Source organism: Stegostoma tigrinum, chromosome 11 (genome assembly GCF_030684315.1).
Source record: "Stegostoma tigrinum isolate sSteTig4 chromosome 11, sSteTig4.hap1, whole genome shotgun sequence".
Taxonomy (NCBI): Eukaryota; Metazoa; Chordata; class Chondrichthyes; order Orectolobiformes; family Stegostomatidae; genus Stegostoma; species Stegostoma tigrinum.
In genome coordinates this window covers 5,051,206-5,072,712 of record NC_081364.1, presented here as the reverse complement: position 1 = coordinate 5,072,712, position 21,507 = coordinate 5,051,206, and the positions used below count along the sequence as shown (strand labels likewise).

The following is a 21,507-nucleotide window of genomic DNA, read 5'->3' as shown; positions in this document are numbered from 1 at the left end:
AGAAAAAAAATTAATGATTTAGATGAGGAAAATCAATGTGCTATCGTCAAGTTTGTGATAACAGAAGTATGTGAGCTGGCAAGTAATGAAAATGACAGAAGGCCTCTACATAAGGATGTAAGCAGGCTAAACAAGTGGGTAAAAACTTAACAGATGAATTATAAGAGTATGAGGTTGTATGTACTTTAGTTGGAAGAATAGGAGAGCTGAATATTATTTAAATGGAAAACAACTGCAGAAAGCTACAGCACAGAGTGAACAGCATATGAGTCACACAAAGCTGGCATTCAAGTCAGAGTGCAATATGATAGGCAAATGGGATGTTGGCCTTTAAAAGGAATACTGCGAAAATATAGGAATGTCTTTCTAAAACTGTACAAGGCTCTTGTCAAACTATATTTGGAATGCAGTGAACATTTAAGGACAGATATACTGTCACTAGAGGCAGTCCAGAGAAATTTCACTAGGTTAATCTCGGTTATGGATGGATTGAGGTTGAGTAGGTTGGGTTTGTACTCATTGGAAATTAGAAGAATGAGAAGAGACCCTTTTGAAGTATGCAGGATTCTCAGGGAACTTGACAGGGTGGATGTGAAAAGGTTGTTTCTTTTTGTAGAGAGTCTGGCTTACTTCAGAGTACGGAGTTGCCCATTAAAGACAGAGATGAGGATCTTTTTCTGCAAGTGGCCCATCTGTGAAATTCTTTACTGTAGAAAGCTGTCCAGAGATCATTTAGTCTATTCAAGTCTGAGAAGACAGATTCTTAGCAAATGAGTAAGTATGGAGATGAGCCAGGAGAGTGCTTTTGAGGATAATCAGATCAACCAGATCTATTGAATGGCAGAGTGGACTCGAGGGTGGGCCTACTTCTGCTTCAAGGTCTTATGATTCTCTCTCACCTCTTTGATTTCCGCGACTCTTTTTTTGTTTCCTTTGCTCTCTAGCTGTCCTCTTTTTATTTTAATAAAATACCACTAATTTTAAAGTACTCATGAACCCTTCCTTCGTGCCTTCTAACCTTGCAATATATTATCCTATCTATTTGTCTCCATTTCTGCAAATTTGTCGTGTCATCACTACTTCAATTTATCCTTTCAGTAGGACACTAGAACTGTTCAACCCCTTGATTTACTCAATCTCTTCTTTCTCCTAGAGTCACTAGGTTTTTAAACCAAATATCAACCACTAGATTTGTTTCATCCACTTTCTTGCTCTTATCTTGATTGTGTTGTGGGTTTTGTTCTTGACTTCAAGTGTCTCAAGATTTGTTGCAAATTAGAGGAATTCTTTCAGAGCCTGGACTTTTTATTTGGAAGAACATATATACAACTATCAGTGATGTTCCTTTGTAGGTCTGTGGATTCCAGCTCTAAATACGACTATCTTCTCTGTGAAGTCTAGATTCTTGAAAAAAAACCCTTGACTTCTGCGCTCCCAGTTCTGAAACAAATTAAAATGAAACACCTCCAGGGCTTGAAGGCTGTTGAAGGTACATGCGGAGATTTAAAGATGTCCTGAAAATACTTTCTGTAAGAATATAAAAGATGAATTGTTATATTGTTCTATAATATTTCCATGGTCCTACTGAATTTGCGTGACCAAATGTGCAGAGTTCAAAATTTGTTGTTATAATTGCCCCTTTAGGGTTCAGTTGAGTTTTTCTTTGCCTGTGCAGATGTAGTTATCTAATTTATTAATTTACATTTTAGTGTACCCTGCCTGTGGGCAAGCATTGAACTCCAAATAGCCTGTTACATTTGAATGGGTTTGGAATGGAAATGTATTTAGCAATAAGGGATATAATGTTATTTGCAGAATACATCTTGTTTAAATTGCAAGTTAATCTATTTAAACAGCAAATGTCCCCTTTATAAGGAGTTTTTTGGGAGGGAAAACAAGTCCATTGTGTTTTATGTAACACAACAATTGTCTGTTTTTGAACAAAGGGAACATGATCAACTCTGTTTAATATTTTAGTAGTTTTGTTATGACAGGTTTATGTGGTATGACCAAATAATGATTGCAGTTGGTACACATAAAGGTATGAACAACCAGTTGGCTTCTTTTAAGTATAAAATGGTTCTTTCTGTGAATGATTTCGCCAACGGAAATGTAAAAATATCCCTTTTTACATAAACCCAAACTGATGCGTTTAACGCTTTCATTTTTTCTTCTGCAGTGACCGGCTTTTTAAATGTGTCTGTTTGTTTCTGTAAACAACCTATTTAAATCCTGTAGTGTGGTGGAAACCTTTTCTCTGCTCGCCTTTTCTCCCTATTATTTATGGTGTCTTGGCCACAAGCTTTATACCATTTATAACTTTACTGCACTTCAAAATTACTTCCTTGACTTTGGGTGCTTTGAGCCAACCTGTGGTTGTGAAAGGTACTATGTAAATGCAGTTTTAACTAAAATTTGTGAATCCTTATTTGAGTCATTGGATTTTTACCTCTGGGCCATTGGCGTTAATCTGACATTAGGTGAAATTGTGCAGTCTTCAATCCCACATAATTTACCACTAAAATGTCGGTCTAATTTAGGGAGGCCATAACATGCTGGTGTGGGAATTGGGGTAAAAAGCATTGTATGTGGATATTGGACATGCTCTTCCATAGCATTACAGAACCTCTGTAGCAGTTTGTGGAAGAATTTAGTAAGTAATTTCATATTTCATTCTAACTGCTCATGTGACCCTTAAGCACTTTAATTTGGACACGAGCTGGGGCTCTTTTCTCTAGATCTGACAGGGCTGTTTAAGTCAAAGGAATGATTTGGTCAGTAAAAATCAAAACAACTGCGGATGCTGCAAATCACTAACAAAAACAAAGTTGCTGGAAAAGCTCAGCAGGCCTGGGACCATCTGTGAAGGAGAAAACAGAGTTAATGTTTTGGGTCCAGTGACCCCGAAATGTTAACTCTGTTTTTCCTTCACAGATGCTACCAGACCTGTTGAGTTTTTCCAGCAGCTTTGTTTTTGTTCATGATTTGGCCAGTGGTGTGATAAGGTAAATGTTGTCACTTATTAGGGAGACCAAAACTTGAGGTCATAAATATAAGATTATCATGAATCAATCTTTCCTTTGGAAATATGAAAGAAGTTTCTTTATATCATTAAGCATATGTTGGCTGCTGGTTCCCGTCCATCAAATTTACCAAACACAATCCTTTAACTATTACAGTTCAATATTCAGTCTTAAAACTGGGAACATACCTGTATTTTTAACTTTCAGCACTGCCTCCATTTAAAAATGAATTAAAGTTAAGCTGTGAGAATGCCATATGCAGGATGGTTTAGTCCCTTTGACAGCTTCCAAAGAAATAGGACTAAAGGAATTTCACACCGATATGTTAAGCAATTTATATGCTCATATTATACAACATAATTTTGAGGTCATGTTTACGGAAATGAATATGCAATTATATCATTTTAGCAAATGAGTGGAGATCTTTCTGTCTGTGTAAATAAAATTTACCATTTACTTTTCATCACAAATCCCTTTTTCTTTAAATAGCCCAGTTTCCCAGGACACAGTGTTAACAAGGGTATCTCTCTGAATGGGCAAGTAAAACCACTCTGCAAATTATTCTTCTTCGTACAGGGAACAGCACTGTGCCTTCTCTGTAGTTGTATAAACAAGACTGGAACTGGTCAGCTCAACACCCAACCCGCATTACACTGTTTCAATCTGCTTGTTCTTTCACAATCAGTTTTTGAACCTAGATCTCAGAAAGATTTCCCAATTTTGCAGAGAGTTAGGCCCAGCCCACTGCGTGCACTTTCTGGTCACAGTAACTATGTGAAAGATAATATAATAATATTTTGGAAATTTTGCCCTCAATTTGCGCGCAATTTTGAAACAGTTACTTCAATTTTTTTTAAATGCACCATGAATTAACATTTTTAAAAAAGTGATTCAACTGGTTAGCATTTAATGAACTAGTAATGATACTTTTGGATGACATAAACATTTGTTAGCCTGCCCCAGTAATTGAAGAGCAACTCATCCACTCTATGCTGGGGAGTCTTTAATTTGTTTTAGGGTGTAAACAGTGAGAGTCAAACCCAGGTATGTTCAGACTCATGCAGACAGCTAGGTCTTTTATAAACTGCTGTTGCATGGCAGGCAGACGGCAAACGTAGTAAGACGTTTGGACTGCAAAAACGATCTTGTTTAAGTCATATAAAATGATTCACAGAAACTAGTTAGAGTTCTGCGTCTATTAATGTGCAGACAAATTAATTAACGAAATTAATGGGCTTGGAATACTTGGTCTTTGTTGTACAGTTGTTCACTCATTGTGAGATTAAATATCTTAATAAACATTTATGAATGTCAGTACACCTTGACGGTATGAAAGACATGATTATCCTGTTCAGATGTCAAGGGCGCAACATCGAGGGCTGAAGGGCCTGTTGTGTGTTGTATTCTTCTATGTTCTATGTTCTAACTCCCATGACTGCAACGTCTGTGTTTACTGGAGTGATTGATGCCATTACACTTGAGAAAGTAGTTATGGCAGTCCAGAATTACTGTAGATGTATAATGAGAAAGATGTCTAGGCAAAGGAAACGGTTTGGTAAAGGGTTATTGAAGTGATAATTGGAATTATTTCCTTTCCTTTTATGGCTTTTGTTCATCAATCTGAATGAAACACCAGAAAAGAACATAAGCAGCTCCAGAGTCAGTTGAATACTTGCCTTTGATTTCATAATTTATGACATTTTTAAAGAAATCAGTGTTTCATCTGCAACTACCCAACTTACAACTACTGCTCCTTCATCAATTCAACTGCTAGAGAGCAAAAGTAGGGAAAGAAACAGCATCTAAATGGAAGCACATCTTACAGAATGTTCGTTTGCATGTCCTGCATTTGGGACTGTGTTTATGGGCCTGGTAACATTACTCGACAGGCCATTTATGGCAAGTTTGGTCTAGAAGATACACTGCCATAACTCACCAAGCTTCCTTCAATGGTGCCTTCCCAACCCAAAGACTCCAATAGCTAGAAGGACCAAAGCAGCCTGATGCATGGAAACACATCACCTCCAGGTTTCCCTTTAAGCAACATACCATCCTGACTTGAAACTTTAACACTATTCCTACACTGTCATTGGGTCAAAACCCTGGAACTCCCTCCTATCAGCACTAAGAGTATATACATCATAAGGACTGCATTGGTTCAAGAAGTCAGCTCACGATCACTCTCTCAAGGGCAATTAGCAATACTCATTATATGCTGTCCTGCCCCGAATGCATTTTTATAAACTGCCAAATGAGGGAGTGCACTGAATTTATCAGTGTACCGGGAGAATTTTTTTTTCTTCTTTATTCATTCACAAGTTGAGGCAGCATTTATTGCCCATCCCTAATTGGCCAGAGGGCAGTTAAGAGTCAACCACATTTGCAGTGGGTCTGGAGTCACATGTAGCCCAGACCAGGTAAGGATGGCAGTTTCCTTCACTAAAGGGCATTAGTGAACCAGATGATGAAGGGTCTAGGCCCGAAACGTCAGCTTTTGTGCTCCTGAGATGCTGCTTGGCCTGCTGTGTTCATCCAGCCTCACATTTTATTATCTTGGAATTCTCCAGCATCTGCAGTTCCCATTATCTCGTGAACCAGATGGGTTTTTCCTGACCAGCGACAATGGATTCGTGGTCATCATTAGATTCTTAATTCCAGATATTTATTGAATTCAAATTCCACCATCTGCTGTGGCAGGATTTGAACCCGTGTCCCCAGAACGTTACCTGGGTCTCTGGATTAACAGTCCAGCGATAATACCACTAGGCCTCCCCTCATGCAAGAATGCAGGACAAATACCCAATAGACAACTTCTTAACAGAGTCCTAAGAAGTATTGTACATTGTATGTTGAATAGTATGTAATTTATATTTGTTAATATCATTTCTGGTGTTTGAATTTCACAATAGTGGCACAGGGCAGAGTAAACAGACTGTTAGGGAATAAAAACCTGAAAGAACTGCGGATGCTGTAAATCAGGAACAAAAGCAGAAGTCGCTGGAAAAGCTCAGCAGGTCGGGCAGCATCTGTGTAGAAAAATCAGAGTTAACGTTTTGGGTCGAGTGATTCTTCCTCTGAACTCATTATCAGACCCAAAATGTTAACTCTTGATTTTTCTTCACAGATGTTGCCAGACCTGCTGTGCTTTTCGAGCTACTACAGACCATTAGCTTTGTTATCAGTTCAGAAGAATATAACTTGAGCAAATTTTCTTTTCTTCAGTTCAGAAGATGCCAGTAAATAGAATAAAATATCCTTTATTGTCATATATACTGCAGTACAGAAGTGCAGGAGTACTGTGAAAAGTTTTTACAATGGTTGCCTTTAATGGCACAATCCTAGGTACAAGTACCTACGTACAAATCTTAGAGTAAAAAACGTGTTGTTACAAAGTAAAACAGAATATAGGTTAGTGTGAAACAGTCCAGAATGATAATAGGTGACCATAACTATTCAAGTTCCAGTCCGCTCCTGCAGGCCCCAGAGCATGAGGACATGCCGGCTTCCATCCGCGACTCACTCTGCTGCCACTCCGGAAATCACCCGTTCACTCCACTGCAGGACTCCGCTTGTGGTTGTGACCTGTTCGCTGGTGTCCGCGGCTCCTTGGCTGTGTTCCACCGCGGGACACGGCCACGGGACGCGGCCCATTCACTCTGTAGTCCGTGTAGGGTGAAGTGGGGAGAGGGTAAGAAAAGGAAGACTATGAAGAGGAGGAGAAAAAGGGAAAGGGACTGATGTGTAGACAAGCTCTGACGGGAGCTTCCTACTCTACTGCCATCTTGCAGTGTTGAGTTTTGAAACTAGTTTAGTCTCACTCCTGGAAGCAGTTCAAGGGAACAAATTACATCAGAGGAGTTTAGTTTACGAAACTCCTAATTCAGGAGAATTTGGTTAGAAACCTGCGGATTATTAGAACTGAGAACGTTTAGGTCTTGGAAAACTTTGTGGAAAAATTCATGTCGGCAGACTTGGAAAGGACTCATTGAATTGTTTCCATGGTCCACAACACACAACCTGGAAGGTTTCAGTCAAGAACCGAAAACTGTAACAGATGGTATCAGGACACAGTATCGCTGTGGGTTTGGAGATCATTCTAACTGTGGTATATAGTTAGCTTAAGGTAATAAAATGTGAGGCTGGATGAACACAGCAGGCCAAGCAGCATCTCAGGAGCACAAAAGCTGACGTTTCGGGCCTAGACTCTTCATCAGAGAGGGTCTTCATATTCACCATGGACGTCCAGTCCCTGTACACCTGCATTCCGCATGGAGATGGCCTCAAGGCCCTCCGCTTCTTCCTGTCCCGCAGGCCCGACCAGTCCCCCTCCACCAACACTCTCATCCGCCTAGCTGAACTCGTCCTCACACTCAACAACTTCTCTTTTGACTCCTCCCACTTCCTACAGACTAAGGGGGTGGCCATGGGCACCCGCATGGGCCCCCGCATGGGCCCCAGCTATGCCTGCCTCTTTGTAGGTTACGTGGAACAGTCCCTCTTCCGCACCTACACAGGCCCCAAACCCCACCTCTTCCTCCGGTACATTGATGACTGTATCGGCGCCACCTCTTGCTCCCCAGAGGAGCTCGAACAGTTCATCCACTTCACCAACACCTTCCACCCCAACCTTCAGTTCACCTGGGCCATCTCCAGCACATCCCTCACCTTCCTGGACCTCTCAGTCTCCATGTCAGGCAACCAGCTTGTAACTGATGTCCATTTCAAGCCCACCGACGCCCACAGCTACCTGGAATACACCTCCTCCCACCCACCCTCCTGCAAAAATTCCATCCCCTATTCCCAATTCCTCCGCCTCCGCCGCATCTGCTCCCACGATAAGACATTCCACTCCCGCACATCCCAGATGTCCAAGTTCTTTAAGGACCGCAACTTCCCCCCACAGTGATCGAGAACGCCCTTGACCGCGTCTTCCGTATTTCCCGCGACACATCCCTCACACCCCGCCCCCACCACAACCGCCCCAAGAGGATCCCCCTCGTTCTCACACACCACCCTACCAACCTCCGGATACAACGCATTATCCTCCGACACTTCCGCCATTTACAATCTGACCCCACCACCCAAGACATTTTTCCATCCCCTCCCCTGTCAGCTTTCCGGAGAGACCACTCTCTCCGTGACTCCCTTGTTCGCTCCACACTGCCCTCCAACCCCACCACACCCGGCACCTTCCCCTGCAACCGCAGGAAATGCTACACTTGTCCCCACACCTCCTCCCTCACCCCCATCCCAGGCCCCAAGATGACATTCCACATTAAGCAGAGGTTCACCTGCACATCTGCCAATGTGGTATACTGCATCCACTGTACCCGGTGCAGCTTCCTCTACATTGGGGAAACCAAGCGGAGGCTTGGGGACCGCTTTGCAGAATACCTCCGCTCAGTTTGCAACAAACAACTGCACCTCCCAGTTGCAAACCATTTCCACTCCCCCTCCCATTCTCTAGATGACATGTCCATCATGGGCCTCCTGCAGTGCCACAATGATGCCACCCGAAGGTTGCAGGAACAGCAACTCATATCCCGCCTGGGAACCCTGCAGCCATATGGTATCAATGTGGACTTCACCAGTTTCAAAATCTCCCCTTCCCCTACTGCATCCCTAAACCAGCCCAGTTCGTCCCCTCCCCCCACTGCACCACACAACCAGCCCAGCTCTTCCGCCCCACCCACTGCATCCCAAAACCAGGCCAGCCTGTCTCTGCCTCCCTAAACGGTTCTTCCTCTCACCCATCCCTTCCTCCCACCCCAAGCCGCACCCCCATCTACCTACTAACCTCATCCCACCTCCTTGACCTGTCCGTCTTCCCTGGACTGACCTATCCCCTCCCTACCTCCCCACCTACACTCTCTCCACCTATCTTCTTTACTCTCCATCTTTGGTCCGCCTCCCCCTCTCTCCCTATTTCTTCCAGTTCCCTCTCCCCATCCCCCTCTCTGATGAAGGGTCTAGGCCCGAAACGTCAGCTTTTGTGCTCCTGAGATGCTGCTTGGCCTGCTGTGTTCATCCAGCCTCACATTGTATTATCTTATATGTTCTTCAAGCCAGATTTCATTCTGCGATTTGTCTTGCCCAGAAATATCAAAAACCAGGACCGTAACAGTTCAATTTCTATATACTGTGCCAAGGCATAGTGACTGTGGTGATCAAGGATGAGTTAGATATAGTTCTTAAGGCTAATGATATTAATGTGCATGGGAAGAAAACAGGAACGGGAGACAGTTGGATGATCACCTATGATTGTATTGAACAGCAGAGCAGGCTCAATAGGGATGGTGGGGGGCAGCGAACAGCCTACTCATACCCCTATTTTCTATGTATCTGTATCTCTTCTGGCTTTTTGATGTACGTTACCATCCTCTTTTCGGATTGTGTTTCCCTTCAATAAGCTCTCAGGAGATTCCATGCATCTTTGTAATGTTGCAGATATTAAATCTTTTAATGCAGCAAATTATTACTCCAAGAGTGTGTGAGGTGCCAAACCTTCCTTCTGGTATCCACTACGCCTTGATTTACATCACCTTTGCTCTTGTTTTCACATTTGGCAGTATACTCTCCCCTACAATCAAAACAGAAGTTGTTAACTTTCGCCATTGATGTATATTAGATGGATATTTAAAGATTATGATGGCATTGATTAATGTCCAGCTCTTTCACTGGTGTATTTAACTGTTTTCATTCCACAGTTGCTGTGGGACTTAGAGAATGCAGTAATCTTACGCAAAGACCACCAGGGCTTGAGTATTGTGACCCATGCCACTCAAGCCTGTTCCCACAAGGCAGTATACTACCAACAAACCTTGTGTGGTAAGGCTCACTGCTGTGTAATTATCTCAATGTTAAAGACCTGACCGCAACCAGGGACTGGCTGAGTTGTCAAATTGCTGGAACTGATCTTGAAAGTGGTTCCCCACTGTGGCCATTTAATATGTCAAGTAAAATCAAGTCCCTGAAACAACTAAATGACTTGAGAATTGTAGTAATCTTGTTGTAGGCAAGCCTTCCAAAAACAAACCTGTTAGTCTAGCAGTAACCCATATAAAAATGAAACCAGGAAACTGGGTTGTGTTATACTGCAGCTGGTGACAAGGAGATTGTGTGTCAAGTTTTCAAATGGAAGGTGTTTATTGATCTTCAGGGGAAAATCTGTACATGGTGAGGTAAATTCGCTCTTATTTATTTTGCTACCTAGTATCTGGATATGCAAAATTCACCTTGAGCTTGCCTGCTGTCTTATTCTTTCCTGTTCCCTCGACATAATTCTCTCCCTCATTCATCAGTCACTGTATCGAGACTGTTAAATATGACTACAATCACTCTTGCTTGGAAATAAAAACAGAAAGTCTTGGAAAATAGAGTTAGAATTAGGCCTGACAGCATCTGTGGAGACAGAAAGAAACTTAATGTTTCAAGTCTCATATAACTCTTATACAGAACTGAAGCAGGCTAGAAAAATGATTGTTTTTATGCTGTTGAGAAAGGGGGCAGCAGGAGCATTTGAAATAATTAGGAAAAGTTCCCCACAGAGAAGGGCAAAGGAAGTGCTAACTGTAATAAAGAAGAGAAAGAGATGAGAGTAGGCATTACTTGTTTGAGTTAATAGCAGAAAAAAAGATCAGGTCCACTCAAGCAAGACACTGAGAGGCCGGAGATTGTGGTCTGAAGTTGTTGAACTTAATGTTCAATCTTGAAGACTGTAAAATGCTGAAGCATAAAGTAAGGTGTAGTTACTTCAGCTTTTGAGATAACAAGATGTAGAGCTGGATGAACACAGCAGGCCAAGCAGCATCTTAGGAGCAGGAAAGCTGACGTTTCGGGGCTAGACCCTAACTTTTGTTGGGTTTTGCTAGAACACTGGAGAAGATCTCGGACAGATTGCTAGTGTGGTGAGTAACGTGGTGTATTCCTCCTGTTCTGTTCGTGTTTTCAATTACACCGCCTTTCTTCCAATGTTCCTGTTGTCATCTTTTTTAACACAAATTTTGTTTTATTTTGAGAAAATATGCTTTTTTTTCACAGTAAAATAGTAAACAGTGCTCAGAGACAGTCACATCTGTAAGCCATTACTCAATCAGATTGGAAACACTCCTCCTCAAATACTTTTGAGTTCATTTTCCCTGATCAGTCTTGTTATCTGGAATGGGTTTACAATTGTTACACTTCAACTTCTGTGATTTAATTTTGAATAAAATGTTAATTTATAAAATATTTGACTGCTAAATGTTGCCTTTCAGTACCAATCAACGACCGTTTTGCAATTACTTTTTTCATATTGAGCTTTTTGTAAACAGTGATCCTCAGAGAGGAGATCTAGGATAGGCAGGTGTGACTTCTTTTAAACTTTGCCTCTCAGTTGTTAGCATTTGAAATGCAAGGCAATGATGTAACAGTTATGAACAGTGCAAAGTGCAATCGCACTGCAATCGATCACTTGTCAGTCTGAAGCTACCTGAGATATGGATAAGGATAGTGTGGGTAAGTGTAGGGTGAGTAGGGAGCAGCTGTTCCCCTTGGTTGAGGGGTCAGGCATGAGGCAACATAGCTTTAGAGTAAAGAGCAGGGGATTCAGAGGGCATTTGAGAAAGGACCTTTTCACTCAGAGGGTGGTGGGAATCTGGAATGCACTGCCTTGGAAGGTAAAGGAGGCTGTAAATCTTATAATCTTTAAAAGATATTTGGGTGAATTCTTCCAAATACCATGACATTCAAAGATATGGGAGAACTGAAGGAAATTGGATTAATGCACCTTTAGTGGCAGTTACTGTTGGTACAGACATGATGGGCTGAAGAGCCTTTTCTGCATTGTATAACCCTATGAATCTAGTCCAGGTAGATAGAGTATAGCACTACATCATGCAGAACAGAATAAGGTAAAAGGTAAAGTTGCCATAGTCTCAGTGGATCACAGGGCTGCTCTCATTAGAAAGAGAGAGAGAGTAGACTAGTGGTAAATTTAGCCAGCACAGAATATCTCTAGTTGAATTCCTGTCTTCTCCAAAGTTCCTGGACCAGCAGTAGGACCGCTTTCCTGTGCTACGGAGGAGGAGATGAGCCACAGTCCCCAATCACGACGGTCAGCCAATGAACACTATGTGGACATGTAATAAGAAGATGACCATGTTTGGTTACAAAGTGCCTATGTATGAATAATCTTTAGTATGACCACATGAGTCATCAGTGCTCCGTGTTGAAACATGTTGATACCTTTCCACCAAAGGATCGAACTTGTTCAGAAAGGCAGAAGGATTTTCAGAAGGGAAAAAACATCTGATGTATTCAGTCACAGAATTCACAATGTCTTACTACTATATGTAGGTTGCTATTTTACTTAGCAATTTGTTTTGTAGGTTTAATGGGTGTCCCATCATTCCTGTTGCTGCCAAACCTGGAGGACCTGACGCCCCAGAGACAGAAACCGCGCAGGGCATTTCAGAACTTATCGAGGTATGTGCTCCCCTTGGGGACAGTTTGCCCCATAGTAACTTCTCTCTTGCCTGGCAAATTCAGCAAACAATCTTGGCAATTTTATAAAGATGGCAGAGTCTGAGCAGTGGGAACATTGGCGTAGTCTGTCGGGAGATTAAGCTTCGAGGGAGAAGGTGGTGAATAATAAGTGGTATAATATTCGTGGAGAGACTGGGATTAAGGTTCCTTCTGCATCACTGCTTTTTGTAAAACTAAAACAAAAGATCAATGTAGCCTTTAGTCTAATCAGGAATCAACTTGAAAACTGTCCTGTGTGAATACAGCGCCTCAAACTACAGTGCATCGTACTAGAGTATAAGCTTCTGAGTATATTCTAGGTCTTGAGTATAAGTAACCTGCCTTTTGTCTTTTCCTCCTGTCTATCTCCTGAGTCTGTCTCTGCCACAGTTCCAGGAGCATGGCCAAGTGGATCAGAATCCAACCAGATGTATTGCACCGACTGATGTGTGAATATGTGAGATAGTTGCATTCTCAAGTTGTTCTCATGGAAAGCTGAGAATACGTTTTCTGGAGAGGATTGCTGAGAGCTGACTGTATATCAGGACGGTTAAATCAGAGGGACTGTTGGAGCTTTAGGCTCATTTTTTTTAAAGGGCTAGAACAATATATATACTTTCAGGCCAGCAGCAAATGAGAAACTTTCCACCATATAAGGAAAGCATTCAGCGCTAGAGTCTATTCCATCATTCAAGTAGAACAGAGCTGATCTGAATCTCAACTCTGTGTCCCCCATCAAGATTTCACGTCCCTTAATGACCCTCAAAAAAAAAATTTCTCAAGTTAATCTCAGCTTTGACATGTGCAATTGACCACCATTCCATTTTTGGTTACCCCTCTGATCTTAAAGCATTTTTCATCACTAGGTTGATCCTGGATGTGGAGGGATTTTCCTATAAGGAGAGGCTGAATAGGTACTGCTTGCACTCATTGGAGTTTAAAGAATGAGAAGAGAACTTAACAAAATGTATAAAACTCTTAGGGCACTTGACAGGATAGATGCAGAGAGGTTATTACACCTTGTGGGAGTCTAGCACTGGAGAGCATAATCTAGAAATAAGAAGTTTCCCATTTAAGACGAGGAGCAGGTTTTTCTTGGGTTGGTGAATCTGTGGAATTCTTTACTGCTGAGGGCTATCATTAAATATATTTAAGGCCGAGATAGACAGCTTTCTAATCAGTAAGGGAAGGGTTATGGGGAAAAGGAAGGTAAGTGGGGTTGAGAGCTATCAGATCAGCCATGAGCAGACTCAGTGGGCTCAGTGGCCTATTTCTGTTTGGTTTCAAGGATTGGTTGGGACAGTTCCAAATTTCTACTGTCTCTGTGTGAAGAAATGCTTTCTGACATCAGCCCTCAATGATCTGGCTCCAATTTTATGATTGTGGCCCTATCTTGGGTTTCCACCAGAGGAAATTGAGGCCCAATTATGACCTTGCCCAGAGCACAATAATGCAGGTACTAGATTTGTGAAATAAAACTAGAAAAAAAGGTGGAACAACATAGCAGGTCAGGCAGCATCAGTGAAGAGTAGCAGAGTTAACATTTCAGGTCAATGGTCTTTCATTGCAATTGAAGAGAAATGAAGTTTGAAGAGTTTTCAAGCCACTGGAAAGGGTTGCAGGAGGAATAGAGGGGAAGAACTATGTCAAGGCTGAGGAGAGAATAAATAACAAAAGATTTCATGATGCAACAACCAAAAAGTGGGATGATGGATACAGTGACAAAACAAAGCTTGTGTCCAAATGTAGCATGGACTGCAGCATGAAAAATATTTTATGCAACATGGAGGGATAAAGAAACATGAAGAAGATCACCTTTTAAAACAACTGGGTGGGAAAAAGGGGAAGAAACAAAAGATGAAGGTAGGAGTTATGATCTGAAGTTGTCCAACTCAGTATGGAGTCCATGGCAACAATGTGGATAACTAAGACGACAAGCGACTGGATGCTCAGCGTTGTACTAATAGACAGAAATGAAGATATTCTCCAAAGCGCACAGTCTGCATTTATTTTCCACATTATATGTGAGACTACATTGTAAGCAGTGAATACAGTGTATTATGTGACAAAAACACAAGTAAGTTTCTGTCTCACCTTTAAGGAGTGTTTGGGGTTTTGGACATTGAGAATAGGGAAGGTACAAGAGGTGTGGCATCTCCTATGCTTGCTTGGAAAGATGCCCTTGGTAAGAGAAAGGGTGTTAAGACTGACTTAGGAGTGGGCTAGGGTATTGTGGAAGGAACAGTCCCAAAGAAGATGCGAATGTTGGTTGAATCACATTTGACCAGATGGACATGGTGGAAAATTATGAATACAGAAGCTTGTGAGGGTGCAAGGTGTGGATGAGGGGAACCTATGATAGTTGTGGGAAGGAGGGGAAGGTGTGACAGCAAAAGTAAGTAAAATGAATTGGGCATGTTGGCAGGCTGTGTCAACCACAATGGGTGGGAACCCTTGAGTGAGGGAAAGGAAGATATATTGGAAGCACTGGTAGGGAAATTAGCATTGTCGGAACGGATGTGATTGATATGGAGAAGCTGTGAAAATGGAATTAAATTATTAAAGAAAAAGAGGATAAACAAGTGTAGTCAAAGTAGCTGCGGAAACTTGTAGGTTTATATCACCTAGAGATAGTAGGAAATGCTGATGCTGGAGTCAGAGATAACACTGTGTGGAGCTGGATGAACACAGCAGGCCAGGTGCTGTTGCAGGGAAAGGCGCCGGGGGTGGTGGGGCTAGTGGGGAGTGTAGAGCAGACAAGGTAGTTGCGGAGACCGTGGTCCCTACGGAAGGCGGATAGGGGTGGGGAGGGAAATATATCCTCCAGGTTTGTTCATCTAGTTACCTCAATCAGATCACCCTGGATCTGATACTTGAGGGACCAGTAAGTGCAGCCTGTCCTCATAATTTTACCCTTTCAGCTCTGGCATAGTTATGGTGAATCTGCAGTGCACCCACGCTACGTCCAAAGCACCTATCATGAAGTATGGACCAGAAATAAAATGGAGCACACTGCAACCTCTCCGCTCCAGAAAGTTACTGATCTGTGCAAACGTATATCTGGAAGTTTTTGAGCATACCTGAGAGACTTGTGATGTTATTTTCATATGCACTTTGAGAGTCAAAACTTATAAAAATGTTGTTTGAGTAAATCCAGTCTTTTTCTCTTGCTTTTTATTGTTTAAACACTGTTATCCTTCAGATAAATATTTATTATCTCCAATGTTTTCCAGTTCTCACAATTGTGTTCAGACATTCTAACATTGTTCTATAATGATGTAACAGGAGGATGTTAGGATTGGTACAATGGGAGGATGAGACTAAGAGGGCCCAGGAACCTGCTTCATTAAAACATCAACCAACTATTACTTAATGGGTGAAAAGTTATAATAGTGGAGATACAAAGAGAGTTACGGGTGTATGTACTAGGATCTCTAAAATCATGCAGCAAAAATAGTTTTTCAGAAACAAATAGAATGTTAGTTTTTATATCTAGCATGTTAAAATGTAAAGAAAAGGAAGTTTTGCTGCAACATAAAGCTCTGGTTAGACCACATCAGGCCAAGTGTATTCTGCAAAGTTCCATGCACTGATACTGATCGGCTATGAATTGTGAAACAGACTGGAGGAACTGAAGGATCTTCTCCTTTTTAAATGCAAGTTGGGAAGAGTGGATTTGTAATTGTACTGGGTGTTTTCATTTAACTCAAGTACGTGTGCAAAGATTTCACACATACTTAACAATTAATTTCAGTGAAATTCAACTGAGTAGTAAACAGATGAAAATTGTACACAGATCATGAAATCTCAGGTTATACTTCATTCATAAATAATATGCCTGAAATATGATGCCCAATTTAAAAAGAATGTATCCAGTTTCTTTCCATTCTTTGAACTTTCCTGACTGCTGTTTTGTTTCTCCCCATTGCAGCTCCTGATATCACAGACATACATGCCAAAACGTGATCCATCTGGATCCTTCCTCATGGCCGTTGACCACTGTTTCTCAATCAGGGGTCAGGGCACGGTGATGACGGGTACCATCCTCTCTGGATCTATCAATGTCAATGACAGCGTGGAGATTCCATCCCTTAAGGTAACAGCTTACTAAAAGAACATTAAAAAACCTCTGTTGTGTTCCTCTATCCACATGAGTGAAGAGTTACATTCACAGCCAAGTCTAGTGTTTCTCTTCAAAGAGGAGGTCAGGTCTTCATCAAGTAGGTCTGGGGGTAGTTTACAATTATTTCCAGTTTATTTTATCTAACATTTATGTCCAAACATTTATGTAGCTTTAATGCATCATTGTAACCAAGGGCCACAGTGTCTGGCAAATTCCATTCCTGGTATTCAGGATTCATGACATTTTACTGATATTTTGAGAAATTAGTTCACAAAACCTCTTAGTTTTCCTTAAAAATGGAAAATCCCTCATTCTAACCATAACACTAAAAATGACTTATTATTATCTCCTTACTATGAATGTTCGCATTTTACCGTGAATAAATTCAGAAATTTCTCCTTTTGTGGTGTTTATTTTTGGTTAGTGTATTTGTAAAATAAGGATCTGCTGTTAAAGCCCCCAGAAGGAGAATTTTTTTTTACTTCTTTTGGGGTAGTAATGAGGATTTCACCAAAGTCAGCATAGAACTTTCCCTTAACGTCTTCATCACAGCACAGAGATGAGGAATTATCATACATCACGGTGGCATGTTGGCTATGGCTGAACTGTAAGTGAAATGCAGTCAGTCACGTTCACACAAATGGGCAGCTCCAGCAGTGCATCCAAGGTCTTATTCTGGATAGAAGACCAACTTCCTGGATACAAGGGTTGCTGTCAGTTTTGCCCTTTCTGTAGAAGCTGTATCAACTGCTCATTCCTTTAGATGCCTGTCCAAAGGAAGGCAGATCTCTTCAAAGGCAGTGATACCAATTTAGAGTCTTGGTAACTTGCATGATATGCCTTTTTTTCTCCAGATGGTCACTTGTGAAATTATCCACCAACTTTTAACATCCTAGGTGGCAAAATGTAAAACATTTTCTTTTTGTGACTGGAAAGATGGTGATCCTGCAGAATGCAAGCCTCTGGTAGGAAAAGAGGGGGCAGCCTACTTTTAGAGTGCCTTTTCGTACATGCCCATCTGTAGGCCATGAATTGGCCTGTCCAGTTGCGTGAAGGCCCATGGTAGAAGCTCATGACCCTGAGCAGATACTCAATCAAGGGACAAATTGTGAGGTTGCTAGCAGATCAGTCAGGTCTGCATTGTGCCCAGAGCCTGGCAGTGAGTCTTTTGTGTGTGGTTGGTTACTTGGAATCAGCAGTTCCGTTTGGCAGAAACTCGCAGTGAAGTATAAAGTCATCTTTAAACAGAATTTGTTTTGGTTTTGCTGAGTTCGTTGATTCTAAAGTGAGAGTGGTGGGCAGAGGCAGTGAACCTGGACTGTTGAGATGTATTGCTCTCCACCTAGCTAACTGTAATTACCATCTGGCAATGATTACTTGTGCTAACAGAGAAAAATCATTACATTCTGTGAATGTAGCAAAAAAAAGGCCATTAAAGTAATTACAGTTCAGATTTGGAGGGATTCTGTTTGGCCTTCTGAAGGTTTTATTTTCGTTGCTTTGTTTTGCACTTGTTTTGTAAATTAACTATAAATTGATTTGAAATTTTCCCGTATGCAGTGAAATCTACATTAGTTGTTATGTTTATTTTAACTCTTTATTGTGAAGCACTGACATTTTTGTTAATTGACCGATATACTTCATAGCTGCAGTACAGTTTGGTCAGAGATGATATCTGATGCCATGTGCAGTCTTCTGTAGACTAGAAAGGTTGAGAGTTGTGGTTCACTGATTTGCTGGATTATTTCAATGCTATTTTGACTCAACTCCCAACCTCCACCTTCTTTCAACTTAAATTCATCCAAAAATCTACCGTCTGTATTCATTTTACACCAGTTCCCGCTTGCCTACCGCTTCAACATTAGCTTCTGATTCCAATTTAAAGTACCATCCTTGTATATAAATCCCTTCTTATTTTCATATGTGTCTCTGTCTGTGATGTCCTCCAGTTTTACAAGCCCATCTCAAAAGAACTATGTATTTCTGTGCCAATGGCCAGTTCATAGAATCATAGAATACGGACAGTTTGGAAACAGGCCATTTAGCCAACAAACCCATACCACCCTCTGAAGAGCATCCCACCCTGACTCATTCCCCTACTTCTGCATTTCCCCATGTCTAACGCACCTAACCTAAATCCCTGGACACCACCGGCAATTTAGCATGGCCAATCCACCTAACCTGCACATCTTTGGACTGTGGAGGAAACGAAGCATCCGGAGGAAACCCCCGCAGACACGGGGAGAATGTGCAAACTCCACATTTACAGTCGGCTGAGGGTAGAACTGAACCCGGGCCCCTGGCACTGAAAGGCAGCAGTGCTAACCACTGAGCCACCGTGCCACTTAGTAGTACAGCACTGCTTCCTGTCTCCCACAACAAATGGTTTTGGCTGCACTCTGAAAATCCATTTGTGCATCCATACATCTCCCTATCACCCTTCACCGTCTGGCTAAGGTTTCATTTTATCCTGGCACATTTTTCTTTTCTGGCTCAACGTCCACTTTAATCTGATTGTTTCTCTGTGGAATGTCTTGGGATGATTACCTTTTCTGAAGATACTTTTTTATTATTTCTATGCAATTCACACTCAATACATATGTTCACGGTCACAATTTATGAAAATTAAAAGATTCCCAGAAATGAGTACATAATGATTGCTGTTATAGCTTCATATGGAAAGGGATGGTTCTTGTCATATCATAGAATCCCTACAGTGTGGAAACAGGCCCTTTGGCCCATCAAGTCTTGTTAACACTTATTTGAAGCTTGACTCCCTTTGGGAGAGAAACAAAGATATGTGATTTGTGACTTCTGTACTGTAAAGACCACTGTTATTCATGGAGATAATTGTAATTGATTGTCGTACTTACATTTTACATTTAAAAAGGAGAGCAAAAAGGACAATTATTCAGAACAATAACTGACCTCACCTTACAGCATGAAAAACTTGAAACCAATGGTTAGGTGTTTACTGTTATATTATTACTGGCAGCATCTGTTAAGGAGATAATGGGAATTGCGGATGCTGGAGAACCCAAGATAACAAAGAGTGAAGCTGGATGAACACAGCAGGCCCAGCAGCATCTCAGGAGCACAAAAGCTTTTGTGCTCCGGAGATGCTGCTTGGCCTGTTGTGTTCATCCAGCTTCACACTTTGTTATCTGTTAAGGAGAAATGTTCACATTTTCAACATTGAATAAAAATTTTGCAATGTTGGTCCAGAGGTATATAAATGCAAGTTGCAGTATCCATCTACCAAAGCTCCTCACCTACAATAATTTTGAAGTACATTGAATATTATTAAGAAATATGGCAAGCAATTTGAGTGGTCATCCTACAAATTGAAAATTAATAAATGAACCAGTCAGCCTGGTTTTGGTGCTGGTGGCTGAGATAATAGATTGAACAAAGGGAGAAACTTCCATGTTCTCTTATCGTGTCACAACGTTTTCAACCATAAGAGGAGTGGCAGATGGAGTTTAATTTAGATAAATGTCAGATGCTGCATTTTGATAAGGCAAACTAGGGCAAGATTTAGGTAGTTAATGGTAGGGCCCTGGAAGTGTTACTGAACAAAGAGACTTAGGGGTGCAGGTGCATATTTCCTTGAAAGTGGAGTCGCAGGTAGACAGGGTGATGAAGAAGACAGAACTGAGTACAGCAGTTGGGACTTCATGTTGTGGCTGTAAAGGATATTGGTTAGGCTGCTTTTGGAATACTGCGTTCAGTTCTGGTCTCCCTGCTATGGGTAAGATGTTGTTAAACTGCAAAAGGTTCAGAAAAGATCTACAAAAATGTTGCCAGGATAGGAGGTGTGAGCTGTAGGAAGAGGCTGAATAGGCGTGGAATTTTTTCTCTGAGCATTGGAGGAGAAAGAGTAACCTTATAGACACTTATAAAATCATGAGAGGCATGAATAGGGTGAAAGTCAAGGTCTTTTTCCAAGGCTAGGGGAGTCCAAAACTAGAGGGCACAAGCTTAAGGTGAGAGGGGAAAGATTTGAAAGGGACATAAGGGGCAACTTTTGCACGTAGAGGGGTGGTGTGTGTATGGAATGAACTGCCAGAGGAAGTGGTGGAGGCTGTTACAATTATGACATCTAAAAGGCATCTGGATCGATACATGAGTAGGAAGGATTTAGAGGGATCTGGGCCATATGCTGGCAAACAGAATGAGATCTGGTAGGGATGGACGAGTTGGACCAAAGCATCTGTTTTCATGTTGTATAACTCTGTGTCCTCAGTTTAATGTCTGATCAGAAAGCTTATGCCACTTACAATGTATCAGCCTTGTGATTTCAGCCTCCACATACCCTCTCAAGGTGGAATTGTGATCTAATCTCCTTACTGAAAGGCAATAATGCTGCTAAGTCAGCTTAGCTTGCAAAACAACTGAGTCAGAACTAGGGTGTCTGAATTAATTTCCCTCTTCAAGGTAAGGGTGAAAAGAAAATTAGTTAATCTTAAATTCTATTTAACAATTTGATCAAGAGTGCCCACAAACAACTGACATGATGAGATTATAACATGGAGATGCCGGTTTTGGACTGGGATCGACAAAATCAGAAGTCACATGACAGCAGGTTATCATCCAACAGGTTTATTTGAAATCACAAACTTTCATAGCGCTGCTCCTTCATCACTTCACCTGACGAAGGGACTCTGCTCCAAATGCTTGTGATTTCAAATAAACCTGTTGGACAAGTGCCATGTGACTTGTTAGGTTGTGATGCCTACTTAATCAAGTAGCCTGCAGATACATATTGTCCAGCCTGTCAGATGGAGAAGCAACGTAATGTCGAGGTATGAGGAGCTGCAAATGCTCTCAAGAGAGTGCATCTAGCACAAGAAATGG

The 21,507-nt window shown here is 41.6% G+C and overlaps 1 protein-coding gene across 1 annotated transcript in view; it reads left to right on the top strand.

The window, feature by feature from the left end:
• The window catches only part of eefsec (eukaryotic elongation factor, selenocysteine-tRNA-specific), a 406,572-nt gene that overhangs the window by 114,332 nt on the left and 270,733 nt on the right, over positions 1–21,507 (top strand). Inside the window, exons 3-4 of the mRNA XM_048548098.2 lie at positions 12,392–12,488; positions 16,459–16,623. Of these exons, the coding sequence (XP_048404055.1) occupies positions 12,392–12,488; positions 16,459–16,623 (262 nt within the window). The remainder of the gene's footprint in view (positions 1–12,391; positions 12,489–16,458; positions 16,624–21,507) is intronic.